This window comes from Pseudorasbora parva, chromosome 6 (assembly GCF_024679245.1).
Source record: "Pseudorasbora parva isolate DD20220531a chromosome 6, ASM2467924v1, whole genome shotgun sequence".
Lineage (NCBI taxonomy): Eukaryota > Metazoa > Chordata > Actinopteri > Cypriniformes > Gobionidae > Pseudorasbora > Pseudorasbora parva.
Window position 1 is genome coordinate 24,176,829 of NC_090177.1, and position 16,282 is coordinate 24,193,110.

Consider the following 16,282-nt stretch of genomic DNA (forward strand, 5'->3'; position numbering starts at 1 on the left):
AAAATATATTTTACTTTTCTTTTCTTTACTTTCATACATTATTATTTGTAATTGACCTTCACAAACCAGCATGGCTCGGCTCAGCTGGACTACAAAACTGACTACAAAAAAACTAGCTAGATCTCCTCTACTGCCCTATGGCTGGCCCAGACAGCAGATGTCTTAATTAAAGAATACACACACACACACACACACACACACACACACACACACACACGCTCATTAGCATGACAAATGAGCAAATGCCCCAAACCAAGCTTCAGAGGATAAGAACATACACACAGTTCACAACACACATTTGACCTCACACACATTCAATGTACAGTGAGCCACCAGGAATCCCTCTGAGAATGTTTTCATCATATCAAGCCTGATCTTTCAAACAAGATCCAATCAGGCAAGATATGAAGCCAGCATATTCACCGTTTCATCATACTAAAAAAGACTTTAAGTGCAAGAGTAGGAAGGTATGCAACATTACATAAGAAAGGCTGGGGGCATGAGTGATATGGTGAAAGGATATAAAGGAAGTAAAAGACAAAATGTTAAGAAGAAGAGTTAGGAAACCAGGAGGAGGATGCATCAACAAGGGTTTTGCAGGCTACACTTCACTAGAGAATACAGGCACGATACTGCCTGGAAGGCACGAGCATTTTATCAAAATGAGTAATCTTATCCACAGGGGTCCACTCTTCCCTGCTCAAACACTCCATGGAGTGCCAAAGCATCACAGTGTGGGTATGACAAATGGCCATCTTTGCTAAGAAATGGTTTTGGAGTGTGTATGGATGAATTTAGATGATAAAGTCACTAAAGAAACAATAGTGTACTGGATTATTAATGGATTAAAAAATGATCACCAAAAAAAAAAAAAAAAATCACAATGCAGCAAACAGCAAAAAAAGTACACTATAGAATTCTGGACTCTGTCAACATATGTGGTTGAAACATAAAATGTAAAGTTTTGTTGTTGTTGTTGTTGTTGTTAACTGTCTTGTTCTTCTGTATTGCTCTTCTGTGAAAATGAAATGTTTTTCATGACATTTCTAAAGAAATATTTGATCTGAACATGTAGGTAGCATATCTGCCACAGTAATAGCCGTACCTTCGTTTCTTTGAAACAGGACGTATGACAGAGGCCTTCAAATTTCCCACCAAATCAAAACCAACACTGCTGAATATAAATTGCATAAATTATTATAAGGCATGACCATGCTTTTTATGCACTGCCTCAAAAGTTAGCAAAAATTAAAGAAAATATCTGCAAAGTTGCTTTTGTAAACTTTGCGCCACGTCTTTAAAATTTGAACACATTGTTTTCAATGAGTGTACACACACCAGCGGCAGCATTCGGCACCTGTCCGCAGCAACTCAGGAAGTTGTTCAAAATCCTGCTGCACAACAGAGCGCCATTTCAAGATTTTATATTAAATTTATATTATTTTTCCCTCAAATCGTCAATGTACACAACTTACTGATTTCAGTCTGTGCAAAATACACCCATCGTGCAGCTCTTCTGTCAGAAATCGATTCAAAATTGAGCTTGCGCGTGTATATGATGTGCAAGTCCAGTGTGAGATACCTGAGACGCGGTGCTGAGCTTCAAATGTCTGATGCTTGGTCAGGACCCCTCTGCGTCACTTTTTTAACGCACCTTCTTAACGTACCCCTTTAGCGTCATTTGACGAGCAGGGTGATTTATTCATTTCAACTGTTTGCCTGATGCGTCAGATCAAGACACATTTAATTCATTGCATTTATGAAAGTAGACATGATTTTATGAATATTTATAGGCTACTTTTATATTTTGGAGCAGCTAACCCAACTCCTACCATAAACCTACCCACTTCTCAAAAATATAGAACACATAACAGGCAAATAAAAGTACAGGCCACAGGTATTTATTACAAAAACTGACCAAAACAGTATAAAAGTATTAACTAATGTTGCATTCCAAGTCTTCTGAAGTCATACGAGGTATTCATGTAAAGAACAGAGTTGATCTTGATGTTTTATTGCTGAAATGATGATCCTGCAGCTCTGTGAATTAACTCATTCACATCTCATTCAAATGATACACACCTGACTCTTTAGCATGACGCAATCGGTCACGAGACACACGAGAGCCAATGGCATTTTACAATCAATGCTGACGTAATGACGCAATTGATCACGAGACATATGAGAGCCAATGGAATTTCACTATGAAATCTGACGTAACGTTTCTTCGACAGATGGAGACGCTGATCGCTTTTGGGGATTTTCTTCACACAAATAAATTGTTTGTCATCGGAACACTTGGCAGTTCCGTCAACTGGCCCGAGTTTCTTTCACGCTGGCCCCGGGCCATCGGGCAGTCCTTATTGTAAAGCCCTGTATCCTGGGATTCTGTTTACCTAGTTTTTAGAACAAACCTGTGGCGAGGCGGACAAGCGAGAGACGTGGGAGGAGCGAGCAAGACCGGTGCGTGATTGAGAATGATCTTGAGTATTCTCATGAGGGAGCTCGGAGGCATATATGGACGAGCAACACCAGTGAAGGACGAGATAGGACCAGGCCTGGACTTTATGTTGTGTTTTATTATGTGTGTGTGTGTAGCAGTCGTCCGTGAGGGACTGCCGCCTTTAACTTCAGTTTGTTGGTTAATTTATTAAAATCTTGTTGACCATCCGTTGGTTCCTGCCTTCTTCTTCCAGGTTTTGGCACCAATGTAATGAAGTTATTTGTTCCGGGAAGAATGAGGCGGGAAAATAAGACTTTAATGCCTCCGAGCTCCCTCATGAGAGGACTCGAGACCGATGTGCCTAGCAGGTGACACGCAATCACAATCATGCTCCGGTCTCGCACGCTCCTCCCACGTCTCTCGCCCCCTTGCCACACCGGGGTTAACTATTTCAAGTATGAAAAGCCCTAAGGTGGCAACATTGGCCCTGGGTCCTACAACAAACTACTGGAGAGGCAACAACAACAGAAGTGTTTGTGTGAGGGGACACAACTCTAGTTTCAAAGACATTTTTACAGCTCATAAATAATGGAGAGAAATAGTGCAGACACTGGACAAACATTCAACTTTAGAGTCCCTAAGTGTCGACCGTCTGTATCAGATGGAGCATACTTTGAAAGGTTATATGCTCAGCTATACACTATATACTAGTATACTTTGAACCCAACAGTCCATAAATCCAGTACTTCACATTTTAAAAACATCCTCTTCCACATTGGGGTCTTCCCAGTTAAGAGTGCACATTGAATCCATGGGTTTATCTTGGACAGATAAAGGGTAGCTTGCATAACTAGCTGGCCAGACTAAAGCAGTCCTGCTGTTTACTGCCCAGGGAAAAGCAGGCAGAAACCGCGGCCCATTTGTGCATTTATGTAATCACCACTTCAGTATTCTTTCTGCCGGCCCCAGAGAGACACGCTTACACAATGCCTCAACACAACCCTCTTCATCCTTCTCATTCTATCTCTTCCTGTGTCTTACAAATTGGTGAACAAAACGAGCACAGGAGCTTTGATGTTAGCTAAGGAATAAGTGTAGCACCCAGAGAGACACATGCCACAGAATGGGACAGCACAGGAAAAAACCCTCCAGGTTACTTAAATCAGCTTATGACATTTCATGAATGAGCATTCACACATGTAAGAGTACAACCGATGCAGGTCACATAATGTATGTTTCTTGTAAGGTTCTTGGTATGTACTTGCCTCAGGTGCATAAGCTCATCCTCATTACAGTATACTGGGGAAAATTTCATGTTGGCTCATCAGACACGGAGAAGCTTTCAATGTTACTCATTCATTGTCTGCTACTATTAATCAGCATCGTTGCACTGTAGTGGCAAACTGCAGAGGAAAATTGTGATTGTGTCATAATTTCAGCACAGACCCTCACAGCATTGATGTGAACATAATACCAATTCAAACTTAAAGGGATAGTTCACACAAAAATGTAAATCTTTCATCATTTACTCTCCCTTATGTCAGATTACGTGCAAAAAATATACTTTGAAGAATTTTGGGGTCCAATTGACTGAAATTTTGTGTACCACGGAAAAACAAACCTCATACAGGTTTGGAACAACATGAGGAGTGACTTTTAAGTACATGAAAAGATTAATTGCATTATTGTACAACAATGTTGTAAGTTATTCACCTTTAAACATTTCAGCTCTGCAGCACATTTTGAATTTTTTTGAGAATTAGGAATATCTGAATTTAAAAGAGGGCCCTACCCACATACATTGGAGTAAATTGATAAAAATGGTCTCATTTTACAGAAAAAACTCTAAATTTTAACACAGTGGTGGAATATTGCCTATATTATGTTGTATCTATTCACAATCTTATGATAAACATAGATACAAAATAAATATTTTGATTTATTTTTAATTATTTTGTTATTTAAAAATCTTTATTTTTTTAACATTTTGGGATCCAAGCTTTTTGGAAGTTTCTGCTGATTCTATAATTTGGCACTAAACAGGGGAAAAAGGAATTTTCTTGATATCTCCTTGCAAATAAAAGTTATTGAGATTTATCTGACCAAAGTGTCTAACAACTCCTACTCATCTCCATTGACTTCAACTGGCCACTAGGAAATCGAAAAGAAGGCTCCGCCTCTTCAACTTTGTAAAGGGAGATTTTGGGCTCTGATTGGTCTAGAATCATGATCCACATGTCTATAAAGAGCTGAGATTCTCAGCTTTTCTGTAGCATGATGCAATATGTGATGACATCATCAAAAATCGTGGCTAACACTGACAATCAAAACTAGCAATAATAAGAGTATTTGTCTGCATCACATGCTTTGATCTGGACATCGGTGACATTTTACAGTGTCATTTGGCCATACTTGCTCACAGATATGTAAAAATAGTCTCATTTTGAAGCAAACAACCTAAGGAACGAGCTGATATAGGGTTGAGGCTAGTAGCTTTACAACGAGTTTGTGATCCGAACAGGAATATGACTCATGTGTTTGCTTGTTCAAAGGAGTCATTTCCATCTTTGTGATTCTTTTGATAATAAATTTACTGTAAATTATTGGATCAGTGAAATTAACTGCTCAGTGATATTCCTGAGGCCGATAGCTTTCATTTGATATATGACTTGTGTATTTTAGGTGTGTTTGTGTGATAAAAATATGAAATTTTATATTATTTGCATGATTTTCTCAAGGGGTGGTCGTTGCGGGGGGGTCGAATTCAGACCGTATTATTTTTTTCTATGTAATATAAATGCAGAAGTTATTGGGTTATTAAGAAAGCTGAGGTTCTAATCTTTCAAATGATACCCTATATGTCTAGTATTGTGGTGCGCAAGTTATAGATTTTTTAAAAAGATTATGATGATGCAATTTTGGACCCACCGGTGGGTCCAAGAGGGGGTGCAGAGCTGAAGTGGTTAAAGGCAGTATGTGTAGAAGGTAGAGAGCAGGACAAATATGATTGTTTTAATCAATACAAACACAATTATGATCAGGTAAATGAAAATTACACAGACACAAATTATGTAAAGCAATCCAAAATAATTGTAAGCCTCATCACACGTACTAGGGATAATAAACACAGCCTTCATGACTGCGACGCGATATTTACATTTTTACAGCTTTAAATTTCAAAAACGTAATTACAACGGGAGAATTAGCTTTAAGAGCCAAGACATCTGGTACCAGCGCAGAAAGAGATAGAAGCTTGCAGGTGTTCGGTTACACATTAGTTTAATCAGGAAGTAGAAGACACTCTATGTTACCTTTCACGGCTACAAAGTGCCTTTGATGTACAATTACGCAAATTACAGTATGGGAAAATGAGGAGGGAGGGTGGGTTTAGTTAAAGGATAGAGCACACTATTATTTCATCAGTGAGCAGGCCGTGGGCAGTATGAGCACTGCATTTGAAAGTGAGAGAGCAACCTATGCTCCCAATAATTCTAAGCCGTGGAACATGATCACACTGCATCTCTGTTTCATATAGAGAACATGCTAATGGGTTTAACAGGCACTAACAGAAATCTCCATCTCTCCCCATGTGAAATGTGTCTGCAAATTCAGACAATTAGTCAAATCAAAGACTTGATCTTTAACTTGAGACGTCAAGAGGACATATAATCACACCACTGCACATAATAAATTAAAAAACACTAGAGATGCATTTTGAATTCATGCTGAGAAGCCAATAATGGCTGATGATAACCAATAATCGTTTTTCACAACATTATAATGTACAGCATAAAAAAGGGATTATTCATATTGAGATTTACAAAATTATTAGTGTTTTTAAAGATTAAGTGAAGAAATAGATTATTCATATTGAGATTTACTAAATTATGTGTTTTTTAACGATTAAGTGAGATGGAAAGGATTATACAATTTATATACAGTCAAACCAAAATGTATTGAGACACCGTCAACATTTTCTCACATTTTCACAGTTTATTTGCTTGTTTAGAAAATGGTGATAGAACATGACAAAAACAGTTCAACTGTGTCAGAACAAATTCATGTTGATAATGTCAGATAACTTTGATAGAAAGGGATGTAATGGATCACAATCAACCAATCCGCAGTTAAATTTAAATACACAATTAGATAATACCAATTTAGATCAACCAACTACTAGGCAAAGCTTTATTTTGTTCTGTCTGTGGTGTTAAAGAAAAAAACACTCAAGCAAAACATGGTCACGGCAAAGTGTCTGATTCATTTTGGTCTCACATTTTTATCAAATTCACTGTATGAAGATTTTTTCGTATTTGACTGTATATCAACAATTTTTGGTTTGACTGTATACCCCCCCCCCCCCCCCAAAAAAAACAAAACAAAACAAAACATTGAATATTGCAATAATAGCAAACACAGAACTGATATCTATTTAAAAAAGAGAGAGCCAATAATATAAAAGGCCACAAAAAGAAAAAAATATTTAGCTAATGTACATTTCTAAAGGATCATGTGACACCAAAGACTGGAGTAATGGCTGCTAAAAAAACAGCTTTCCCATCCAAGGAAAAAATAACATTTTAAAATATAAATAGAAAAAAAAGGCATTTTAAATTGTGATAATATTTCACAAATATTACTGTTCTAAATGCAACCTTGGTGAGTATAAGAGACTTCGGTTTCACAGTTTAAAAAAAAGGAGTATACTGAATAAATATACAGTATAATAAAACATGCTTTTCACTCACTACCTTTTGACATTCACAATTACTAAATTTGCCATGAGAGATCAATGAACAAATGAATCCCACTAACTAACCAGCCAAATAACTAACATTACAGACATTCCTAACTGATGCATTGCCAACTTTAAACCTTTGAACCTTATTGACCCTACATAAATCTCATCCCTAGTCACACTTTCTGTTTGAAACTTAGCAAGAATGAAAGCATTTGCATTTGGAGATACAAAAACTCGAAACCAGAGCAAAATCACAAGCAACAGAACAGAATGGTTAAAGCTCTACACATTAACTGTTGGTGTCCTCCTCTGACCTACCTATATTTCATGCCAGTTCTCAAGCAGTGGTCGCCAGAGGAGTGCATGTTCTGCACAGACAGTTGGCCCAGGCTGCGGGCCACCATCGCCACGGCACGGAACTTGCTTTTGGTCCCCAAACTCGGGCTGTTGGTGTTCTGTCGGTTCAGTCGGTCCTCTGTGCTGCGGCTGACAGCTCGGTGGTCCGTGCACACAAATGACACCTGCATGCTGGCGGTGAGCTCCCGCAGAGACTTACCACAGTGAGGATGCTGAAGCTACAAAGAGAAACCAGTCCTAAAGTCTTCCAATACGGTTACCTCAATGACTAAAGTGTCTTCTTGTCCCGAGGACAATGAGGTAAAAAAAAAGTCACTTTTCCCAAAACTTGAAGAAAATCCTGTTAAAAAGGTCAAAATGGATGTGGCAGCTGTCAAAAAGGTGAGTGCAACACTCTGTTTTAACCACAAGTGCAGTTATTGCTTTGAAGTGCTGCCAGTGTGTATCTGTCCATGTGGCGTCTGTGTGTGTGAGTAAGTAAGTGTACAATACATGCGTGAGCTAGTCTCTGTGAGAGTGAATTCCTGCGCTCTGGCTCGAGGGCAGCAGCCTGTGAAGAGATGGACTCTGGGCACCAATCACATCAACACACAGAACGGGAGAAATCCCACATCCATCCACGTCACACTGCAGCACATCAAGCACACACTTATCTGCTCTTCTCCGCTTTTCTCTGTCTGCACTGCATGTGAAGTTGCTTCTCTTTTTCCTCCACTTTCTTCAGTTGATTCTTATCTGCTCAAACTGTTCCTATTTCTAACGTTAGCTGACAGTGAACGTTCATACCCCGGCTTCTGGTTTAGATCATCATCCAGTAATGTGTGCTGAGCAAATGTATGAGAGAGAGTATATAAAACAGCATAGTATGACAAGTGTGCAAGCAAGCATGAGAGAGAGAGAGTGTGTGTGTACTAGAGAGAAAGTGGGAAGGTCTAAGCTCACGCTATGCTGTGTTAGATCAGCTCGTACCTGATATTCCACACTGCCTACGCATGACAGAATGTCCGCGGACAAACACAATTCTGGTTTGAGACTGTTATATGTTAAAAAGAGTTGCTAAGAACGCAGATGTGGCATTTTCTTATTTCTACTTGTTCTATCACAAAAGATAGTGTGTAATGGTTTCAATGAGTACAATTCTCACATACCATTTAGTCTACTTATGTGAGTGAAAAAAATCGAACCGTACTGTTCTACACCCAAGGTTCGGCACGCACTTGCACCGAGGTCCATTGTCTGTTGACGCATCTATAATATGTTTTTTTGAAAATGATACGTAAAACAGACAGCGAGAGTTCAGCTAATGTATGTTTCTGTCAATAGATATGCATGGCTTCCCATTACCAGCACATTTCAACAGCAATGATCAAGAAACTAGAACTGAACTTTGTTCAACGCGAGTGCCGTATGCTCTAATATGACCAGTCATTTACATCGCCATCACCCGGGTGTTGATAACGCAGCACGTATGAGTCATCTTTATTTCATTTATACAGTGAAGATTATATGCAATGCTATTATATTTGATTGCTTTAGTCAATTCCTGTACCTGAAAACTACTGAAAAGGTGATTTTAGGTCCCACTTTATATTAGGTGGACTTAAGTACTATGTACTTACATCAAAAAATAAGTACAATGTACTTATTGTGTTCAAATTGTATTGCAAAACACCTTTGCTGAAATTGAGGTGGGATACGGGTAGAGTTAGGGACAGGTGTGGTGGTGTGTGTAAGTTTAAGGGTAGAGTTAGGTGTAAGGGAAGTGTCAACTGTGTAATTACAAATGTAACTACAGAAATTAATTACAGACCTAATTACATGCAGGTATTTTTTAAATGTAAGTACAATGTAAAAACATGTATGTACACAATAAGTGCATTGTATCAAATGATTAAAGGGGGGGTGAAACACTCAGTTTCAGTCAGTGTCATGTCAATCTTGAGTACCTATAGAGTAGCATTGCATCCTGCATATCTCCGAAAAGTCTTTATTTTTTAAATAATTATATAAGAAAGATGCGCTGTTCCGAGTCTTTCTGAAAAAAGCCAAGCGGGTGGGGGCGTATCGTGTGAGCGGAGCTAAATAATGACGTGTGCGCGCTGCTGCTATTGTGTTGAGTCGAGTGCGTCGTAAAGCTGTGTCATCCCCTAACAGCGGGAAAAACTTTATTCAAAATAAAAATATGGCTTTTAATCAGATACAGCCATACATCTTTGATCCGGAATCAGACCCAGAGGCTGCAGTTGAACAGGAGCAGCAGCAAAAACGACTAGAGCAGGACGTCTCTATGTGGTACAAGTTATACACTAACTATATAATATGCTTAGCGGCTTGTGTTATTTACATATTTATACTTGAATTATATCGTCGTATTTTTGTCTTTGAAGGTGTACATGTGAGAAGTGCAGTTGTGCACGTGTGTGTGTGTGTTTACGCGTGGTTTGTGTAGACAATTGTAACGTTATTAAGCGGACTGGTTTTGCACGGCAGGCTAAGTTAGTGTTTACATAGAAAGACACGGAATAGTAGCGCATTTGAATGAAGAAGCGCGCTTATTTAGTTCAACATATTTCCCCCCTCTTTGTGTATTGTTGTTTGGAGTGCTTTTACAATACACAAACATAAAGTTACACATATAGTGGCCAGCTAAACAAATGTACACGCACTACACATCGCATGCTCCATTCAGGGCCGGCTCTAGCTCTTTGGTTGCCCTAGGCGAGATGGAGTTTTGCGCCCCCCATCCCACCACCCCAGTCCACTCACTTTTATCGTCTCTATTCTAATTCAGCACGTCCGTTTTCCTAGGCCTACCCCTAACCGAGAAGCACTTATGATTAAACACGTTCGACGCTTTATTTCCACTTTTCAAACATTTTCTCACTTTTTATTGAAAATAAATGCCTTTCCGATCTGATATGTGATGGGAAAAGGGAATAGAGCGAGTGTGGTAAAAGGTAGGATCGAACCTCTGATCGATCTGCATCAAATCTTTATGCCATGCGTCTTACCACTACACTACAGCCTCTGTAAAGAATTAGGTGAACACAGCATATTTGTGTATAATGTAAATAATATGGCATCTTTCATTAGACTGCGCCAGTAAAAAAAAAAAAAAAAAAAACGAGAGGCCGTATTTATTTCCTTCCGACACCCACGTAGAGAGCGTTTGTACTTTTTTATAACTAACATGCATACGTTATCCATATTCATAACGAACTGGGCTTTTGATATTTAAATAACATCCATGTAGGTTACTGTAGATTATTGTCAGTGAAGTTATGTTTGCAATACGTATAGTAATTATGTAGAAAACTAGCAAGTGGTAGCTTGCTTGCGACAATATTAATAATATTTATAAAATAAATATTAGTTGATAAGATTGATACTAAGTAATTTTATTTTGTTTGACATCTTATTGGCTGAGATAAGAAGACGAACCTCTATACTGGGCTTTCTTTCGATTTTCTTCCTTTCTCTTTTTCCATCCCTGTGCATCCGCGGGTTTAGGCGCCTCATTTTTGATGAACGCGCAAGATGAGCACTTGCCTGACCTAACGCCTGAACTAATAATCAATAATCACCATCAATTCAATCCAATAATCAGGTTGATAAGTATTAAACGTGTGGCTGAGGGGGCGCCCTATGATGATCATGTTTCATGAACATTATGTTGTATTTCGCTTGTTCCGATTATATGCTTAATGTGAAGTAATGGGCGGCACTAGAGCGCGCTCGCGCCCCTAACACAATTGTCGCCCTAGGCGACCGCCTAGCTCGCCTATAGCAAACGCCGGCCCTGGCTCCATTGATCAATTTCTATATATAGTAATATATATAGTAACTATACGTGATCATGTTTGGGCTACTTGATGAGCATAGGCAAAAACACAGACATTTGAAGCAGTCTAACTCACCGCCCGCGGTTCTAACGTTGGGACCTTTATCGTTGGGACTGCTCCATCATTCAGCATTAGGCGATCGGAAAATCCGGCGTCAAGCTGGGCCTTGTTTATGAAACAGTCGGCACCGAAATGCAGCGAACAGATATAAACATTCGCGCAACTCAGTTGCTGATCCGGAAAAGCAAATTCCATCCACTGTTGCCTTACCGAGGGGTTTTTGGGGAATCTGTGCAGGACTGTCTTGGTCTGGCAACCAAAAACGCACTTTTTGATGTCATTGTTAATTGTGCACATCACCTGTGCAGCGCAGCCTACGAGCCAGCGCTTTGATGGGCGTAGCCTGTTACTTTTGCTCTCTCCCTCTCTCTCTCACGCTCTTGCGGTAGAATTGTCCGTAAGGCCCATACAAGGAAATTCCGCCCCCATTAACGTCAAAGGGGACGCATGATCGCAAAAAACTTGCCGAAACTTATGACTAACCGGAAGTAGTATTTTTGACAAAGAAATACTCCCATCAAACGTCCACCTTAACCTTTGAAACTTTGTCCATGTTTAGTATGAGATTCCATGTCTTTAACAGTGTAAAAAGATCAGTATGCATGAAACAGCATTTCACCCCCCCTTTAATTACAATGTTACTACATTGTACTTAAGGCCACCTAATATAAAGTGGGTCCCTTAAATTTTATTTACATTAGTCCTTTTTCCTCTAAACATAGCACATACCAAACTGTATTGAAACTGTGAACCTAAAACCGTGATACAAACCGAACTGTGAGTAATTTGAACTGTTACACCCCTAGTGACTTCAGTGCACATGACTGCTGCAGCTCTATGAGCATAGGAATTAAGTAATGTCTATTATGCACTCTGACTGACCATTAATATTCATGACAAATAATTGAGTATGCAGAATGCAGTCTGCTAGCCTTCAAGGATGGCTTCAATTTAATTCAATAATTTTATTCTCGTGAATAAGACTAAAAAAATTACTCAAAATTCTTCTGGAATTTAGGCAACAGTTTTTTAAATTAACATTAAAATAAAAGTATAGAGAAACTAAAATTACTGGACACATTTTCTTACCCACTAATTACAAATGCTACAGATAAAAATGTTATATTTAAGTATTGATGGAAAGACATATTAGCCTAGAAATCAAGATGTAATTTGCAGCCAGGGTCGTCTAGCAGCTGTCCATAGACTTGCGAGCTTGAAAAACCAAACTCTGGTCAGGCCAATCACATTGTGTATAGAGTCAGTGGGCGGGCTTAACATAATGACGGCCGAGTTGCGACGGTTCCACGTGAAATCCCTGCTAACAAAGAACGGCACTGAAGTCATTCTTAAAAAAGGAAAGTGTGTTCAGAGTTTTGCTGACTGGATACGGCAAAAGTTTAATCTATCAGTTAGGTCCGCTGGTGGCTCATTGTGATCATTGTTTCACCACTGATAGCGCTCTGGTTGGTTGTGTGGTTGGTCTGGTCACTATCCTATTGCGTGCTGAGGGAATTTGAAAGACAACTGTTTGTTCCGCCTCTCGGATTGAGCCCTGCTAGTGGTGTGTTCCCAGACCCAACTGGGAACACACCATTGATGTGAAAACCACTGAACACCATTGACACCACTGAACATAAAACTGTAGAATGATAGATAGAACAATGGGGTGATAGACAGATAGAATGACAGGCAGACAGAAGGATAGATATAGTAAAAACATACATACAGATATAATGAACAACAGACAGACAGTTAGACAGGATAGAGTGGGTGGGTTAGATAGATAGATCCTACACTAGCAGTTGAAGGACACAACATTAGCAAAAGTCAAAATTCTTGTCAGGGATTTTTCCATAGTTGAATAAACAACATTTCTGCATAACTTTACATAGTATTTGCAGAAATATGCCAATAATAAGACACAGCTTTAAGTTAGATACCAGAGGGGAAGCCAAAGATAAAATAAATAAATAAAAAGTACAATTCTGTAGTATAAGCTAACTGCCGTGGTCCTTAGCCTGATTGCGAGCATGTCTGTGAATGTGTGTGCGAGTGAACGTCCAACAGACTGTAAACAGTGAGATGAGCTCTCTTATAATCTGACACACAAATGACACACGCGATTCCCGCATCTCTAGCACATTACTGAGCCTAAAGCATACTTCCTAAAGCATCTCATAAAACCGCAGAGTGACGGAGCGACTACCCGGTTTTCATGCACTCGGGATTAGAGGAACGTGTGTCATCCCACCTCTAGATGAAAGGCAGTGGACAGATGGCTTAAGTGAACATACAGAGCTTCCTGAATGGCACTTTGACATTTGCTAGCCTCAGGACAAAGACTCTGCCAGCAGGCTTGAGCGAAGCAGCAGCCCATTTAAATCAGACAGAATACTCGGGCATCTTTCATCATGCTGCATAGAGAGAGGGAACTGACAGGAAATCAAGGCTCGAGACGAAATGAGAAACTGCTTCTTTAGATATGTAAACTCCAATCTGCTGGCAACCAGTGTCACCCCGTCTGCAACCACACATGAAGCTCTTAGATCCAGAATCACAGGCACGACACACGCTAACACATGACACACTGTTAACCTTAGCTGACATGACCTCTGGAGCACACATAAAAAAAAGAAGATCCATGCATCTTTCATCAAAAGAAATAAAATAAAAACTGCATAAAGATTAACACTAGCACTTTACTTACAACACTATTGGTTCTGCTATCATCTCCGGCCTTCTACTTAATGCTGCTATTGTTCCCTAAAAAAGATGCTAAGCTCTAAGGTGTTCCAGGAGTGCTGTAATGTGATCTTCCTGGAAAAGAGTCCACTTACTGGACACTTTGCATAAACAAGGCGATAAGGACAAGGTTACAGTTTGTCATGATCACAAATGTATTTGTGTCATTGTGACCCTGTGCAGGGATTAACCCTGAAGTTACAAGTTGTACAAAGAGAGAACAGCTCACTGCAGTCCTCACAAGCACCTGTTAGCCTCCTGCCACTCCGATACACCACTGTTAAAGGGATCCCCTGGTGTTGAGACTTGTATGGCTTAATATAACATAAATGATGTCTCTTACTGAATTATGTAGTAGAAAACCCATGAAAGATCTACGTTATTTAAAAAATCGATTTTATATTTGGACCATGGGCGGCGCCATTTTTTTTGCGTTCTAGGTTGATGACGTAGAGTGGTTGAACTCCTCAATCAGCTGGCATTACCCGTAGCTATTTTTACCACAACGCAACTCGAAAATTGTTTCAGAGTTAAACAAAACCAATGAATTCCTTTGTAATTATACTTAAAACACACTCAAACATACATGTGCACACAAACTCACCTACACAAGTCACAAACAGATCGGCGGGCGCGCACACGACAGGCTCTGTCTCAATCGAGATGTTGGGCTGCTCAGTCTCCACGACAGGGGCTGAATCTGAAATCGACCCTATACCCTTAAATAGGGCATTATTTGAAGGGACGGACATTTGTGGTGTTGTCCGACACCATAGTGGACATGTTCGAGTGCAGTCATTCAGTCTCACGTTCCACCGCAATAACGAGTAAAGCCGATTTACAAACAGCTGTCCGACTTCACGCACTCAAACATACATGTGCACACAAACTCTCTCTCTCACACAGACTCACACACACCCCAACAGATCGGCGCGAACACACACACACACACACACACACACACACACACCCCAACAGATCGGCGCGAACACACACACACCCCAACAGATCGGCGCGAACACACACACACACGCACGCACTGCGCGCGCATACATAACCCTCAATCTATTCCCTGTGTTGATATCCTGTTCAACACATCCTGTTCCCTAGATAGACTGTTGATAGTAGATTAACTATAATGCCTAATGTGACCAGCAGAGGGAAATATCTAGGTAGGACGATGGGATAAAGTAACGTGAGGAAGAGAGGCAGGATGTTTTGGTGATGATGCATGCGATTGAGACAGAGCAGTCAGGTGTGTGTGTGCGCGCCCGCCGATCTGTTTGTGACTTGTGTAGGTGAGTTTGTGTGCACATGTATGTTTGAGTGTGTTTTAAGTACAATTACAAAGCAATTCATTTGTTTTGTTTAACTCTGAAACAATTTTCGAGTTGCTTTGTGGTAAAAATAGCAACGGGTAACGCCAGCTGATTGAGGAGTTCAACCACTCTACGTCATCAACCTAGAACGCAAACAAAATGGCGCCGCCCATGGTCCAAATATAAAATCGATTTTTTAAATAACGTAGATCTTTCATGGGTTTTCTACCACATAATTCAGTAAGAGACATCATTTATGTTATATTAAGCCATACAAGTCTCAACACCATGGGATCCCTTTAATAAAATCTGTCATCACTGCTAGTAGTTTCAGTGTTAGCTTTACAGACTAGTTTTAAATGTCACTGCAGCTGGATGCAAAATCAGTAATTGAATTATCATTACTGAATGAAACCCAGAGCTGCAGCCCATGTGTCAAACGGTTGAGTATGAGGCTTATTGTTACAGCAGGAGAAATGTGACCTTTCTAAGGAGAGATGTGGGATGTGTAAAGTGTACTTGAGAAAAAGAAGACTCATGTGCATTAGCTGTAAGTTTGGCTCTGTAAAGGCCGGGTGCTGTTTTAGTGCGGGCATTTGCATAGTCTAGAAAGGCCGTCAGTCGAGGTAAGAGTCATGAATCAAAACCCTCTTAGAATTACAGATGAAGAATGTTATAGCTAAAACATAAATAAACTTTTGTTCATGCTAAAGTCTGCGCTATAAGACTAAAAAGCCTGCCATAAGTATAAAAAAATGAGATGAAAGGCTACATA

General features: G+C 39.8%; 1 protein-coding gene across 4 annotated transcripts in view; it reads right to left on the reverse strand.

The window, feature by feature from the left end:
- The window catches only part of kcnab2b (potassium voltage-gated channel subfamily A regulatory beta subunit 2b), a 92,501-nt gene that overhangs the window by 30,083 nt on the left and 46,136 nt on the right, over window positions 1-16,282 (reverse strand). Inside the window, exon 1 of one of the 4 annotated variants that reach the window (XM_067446361.1) lies at window positions 7,503-8,395. The exons of the other annotated variants lie outside the window; for them this stretch is intronic. Coding sequence (XP_067302462.1) covers window positions 7,503-7,711 — 209 coding nt within the window. The 5' untranslated portion in view covers window positions 7,712-8,395. Of the gene's footprint in view, window positions 1-7,502; window positions 8,396-16,282 lie in introns of those variants that run through there. 4 annotated transcript variants of the gene reach the window in all.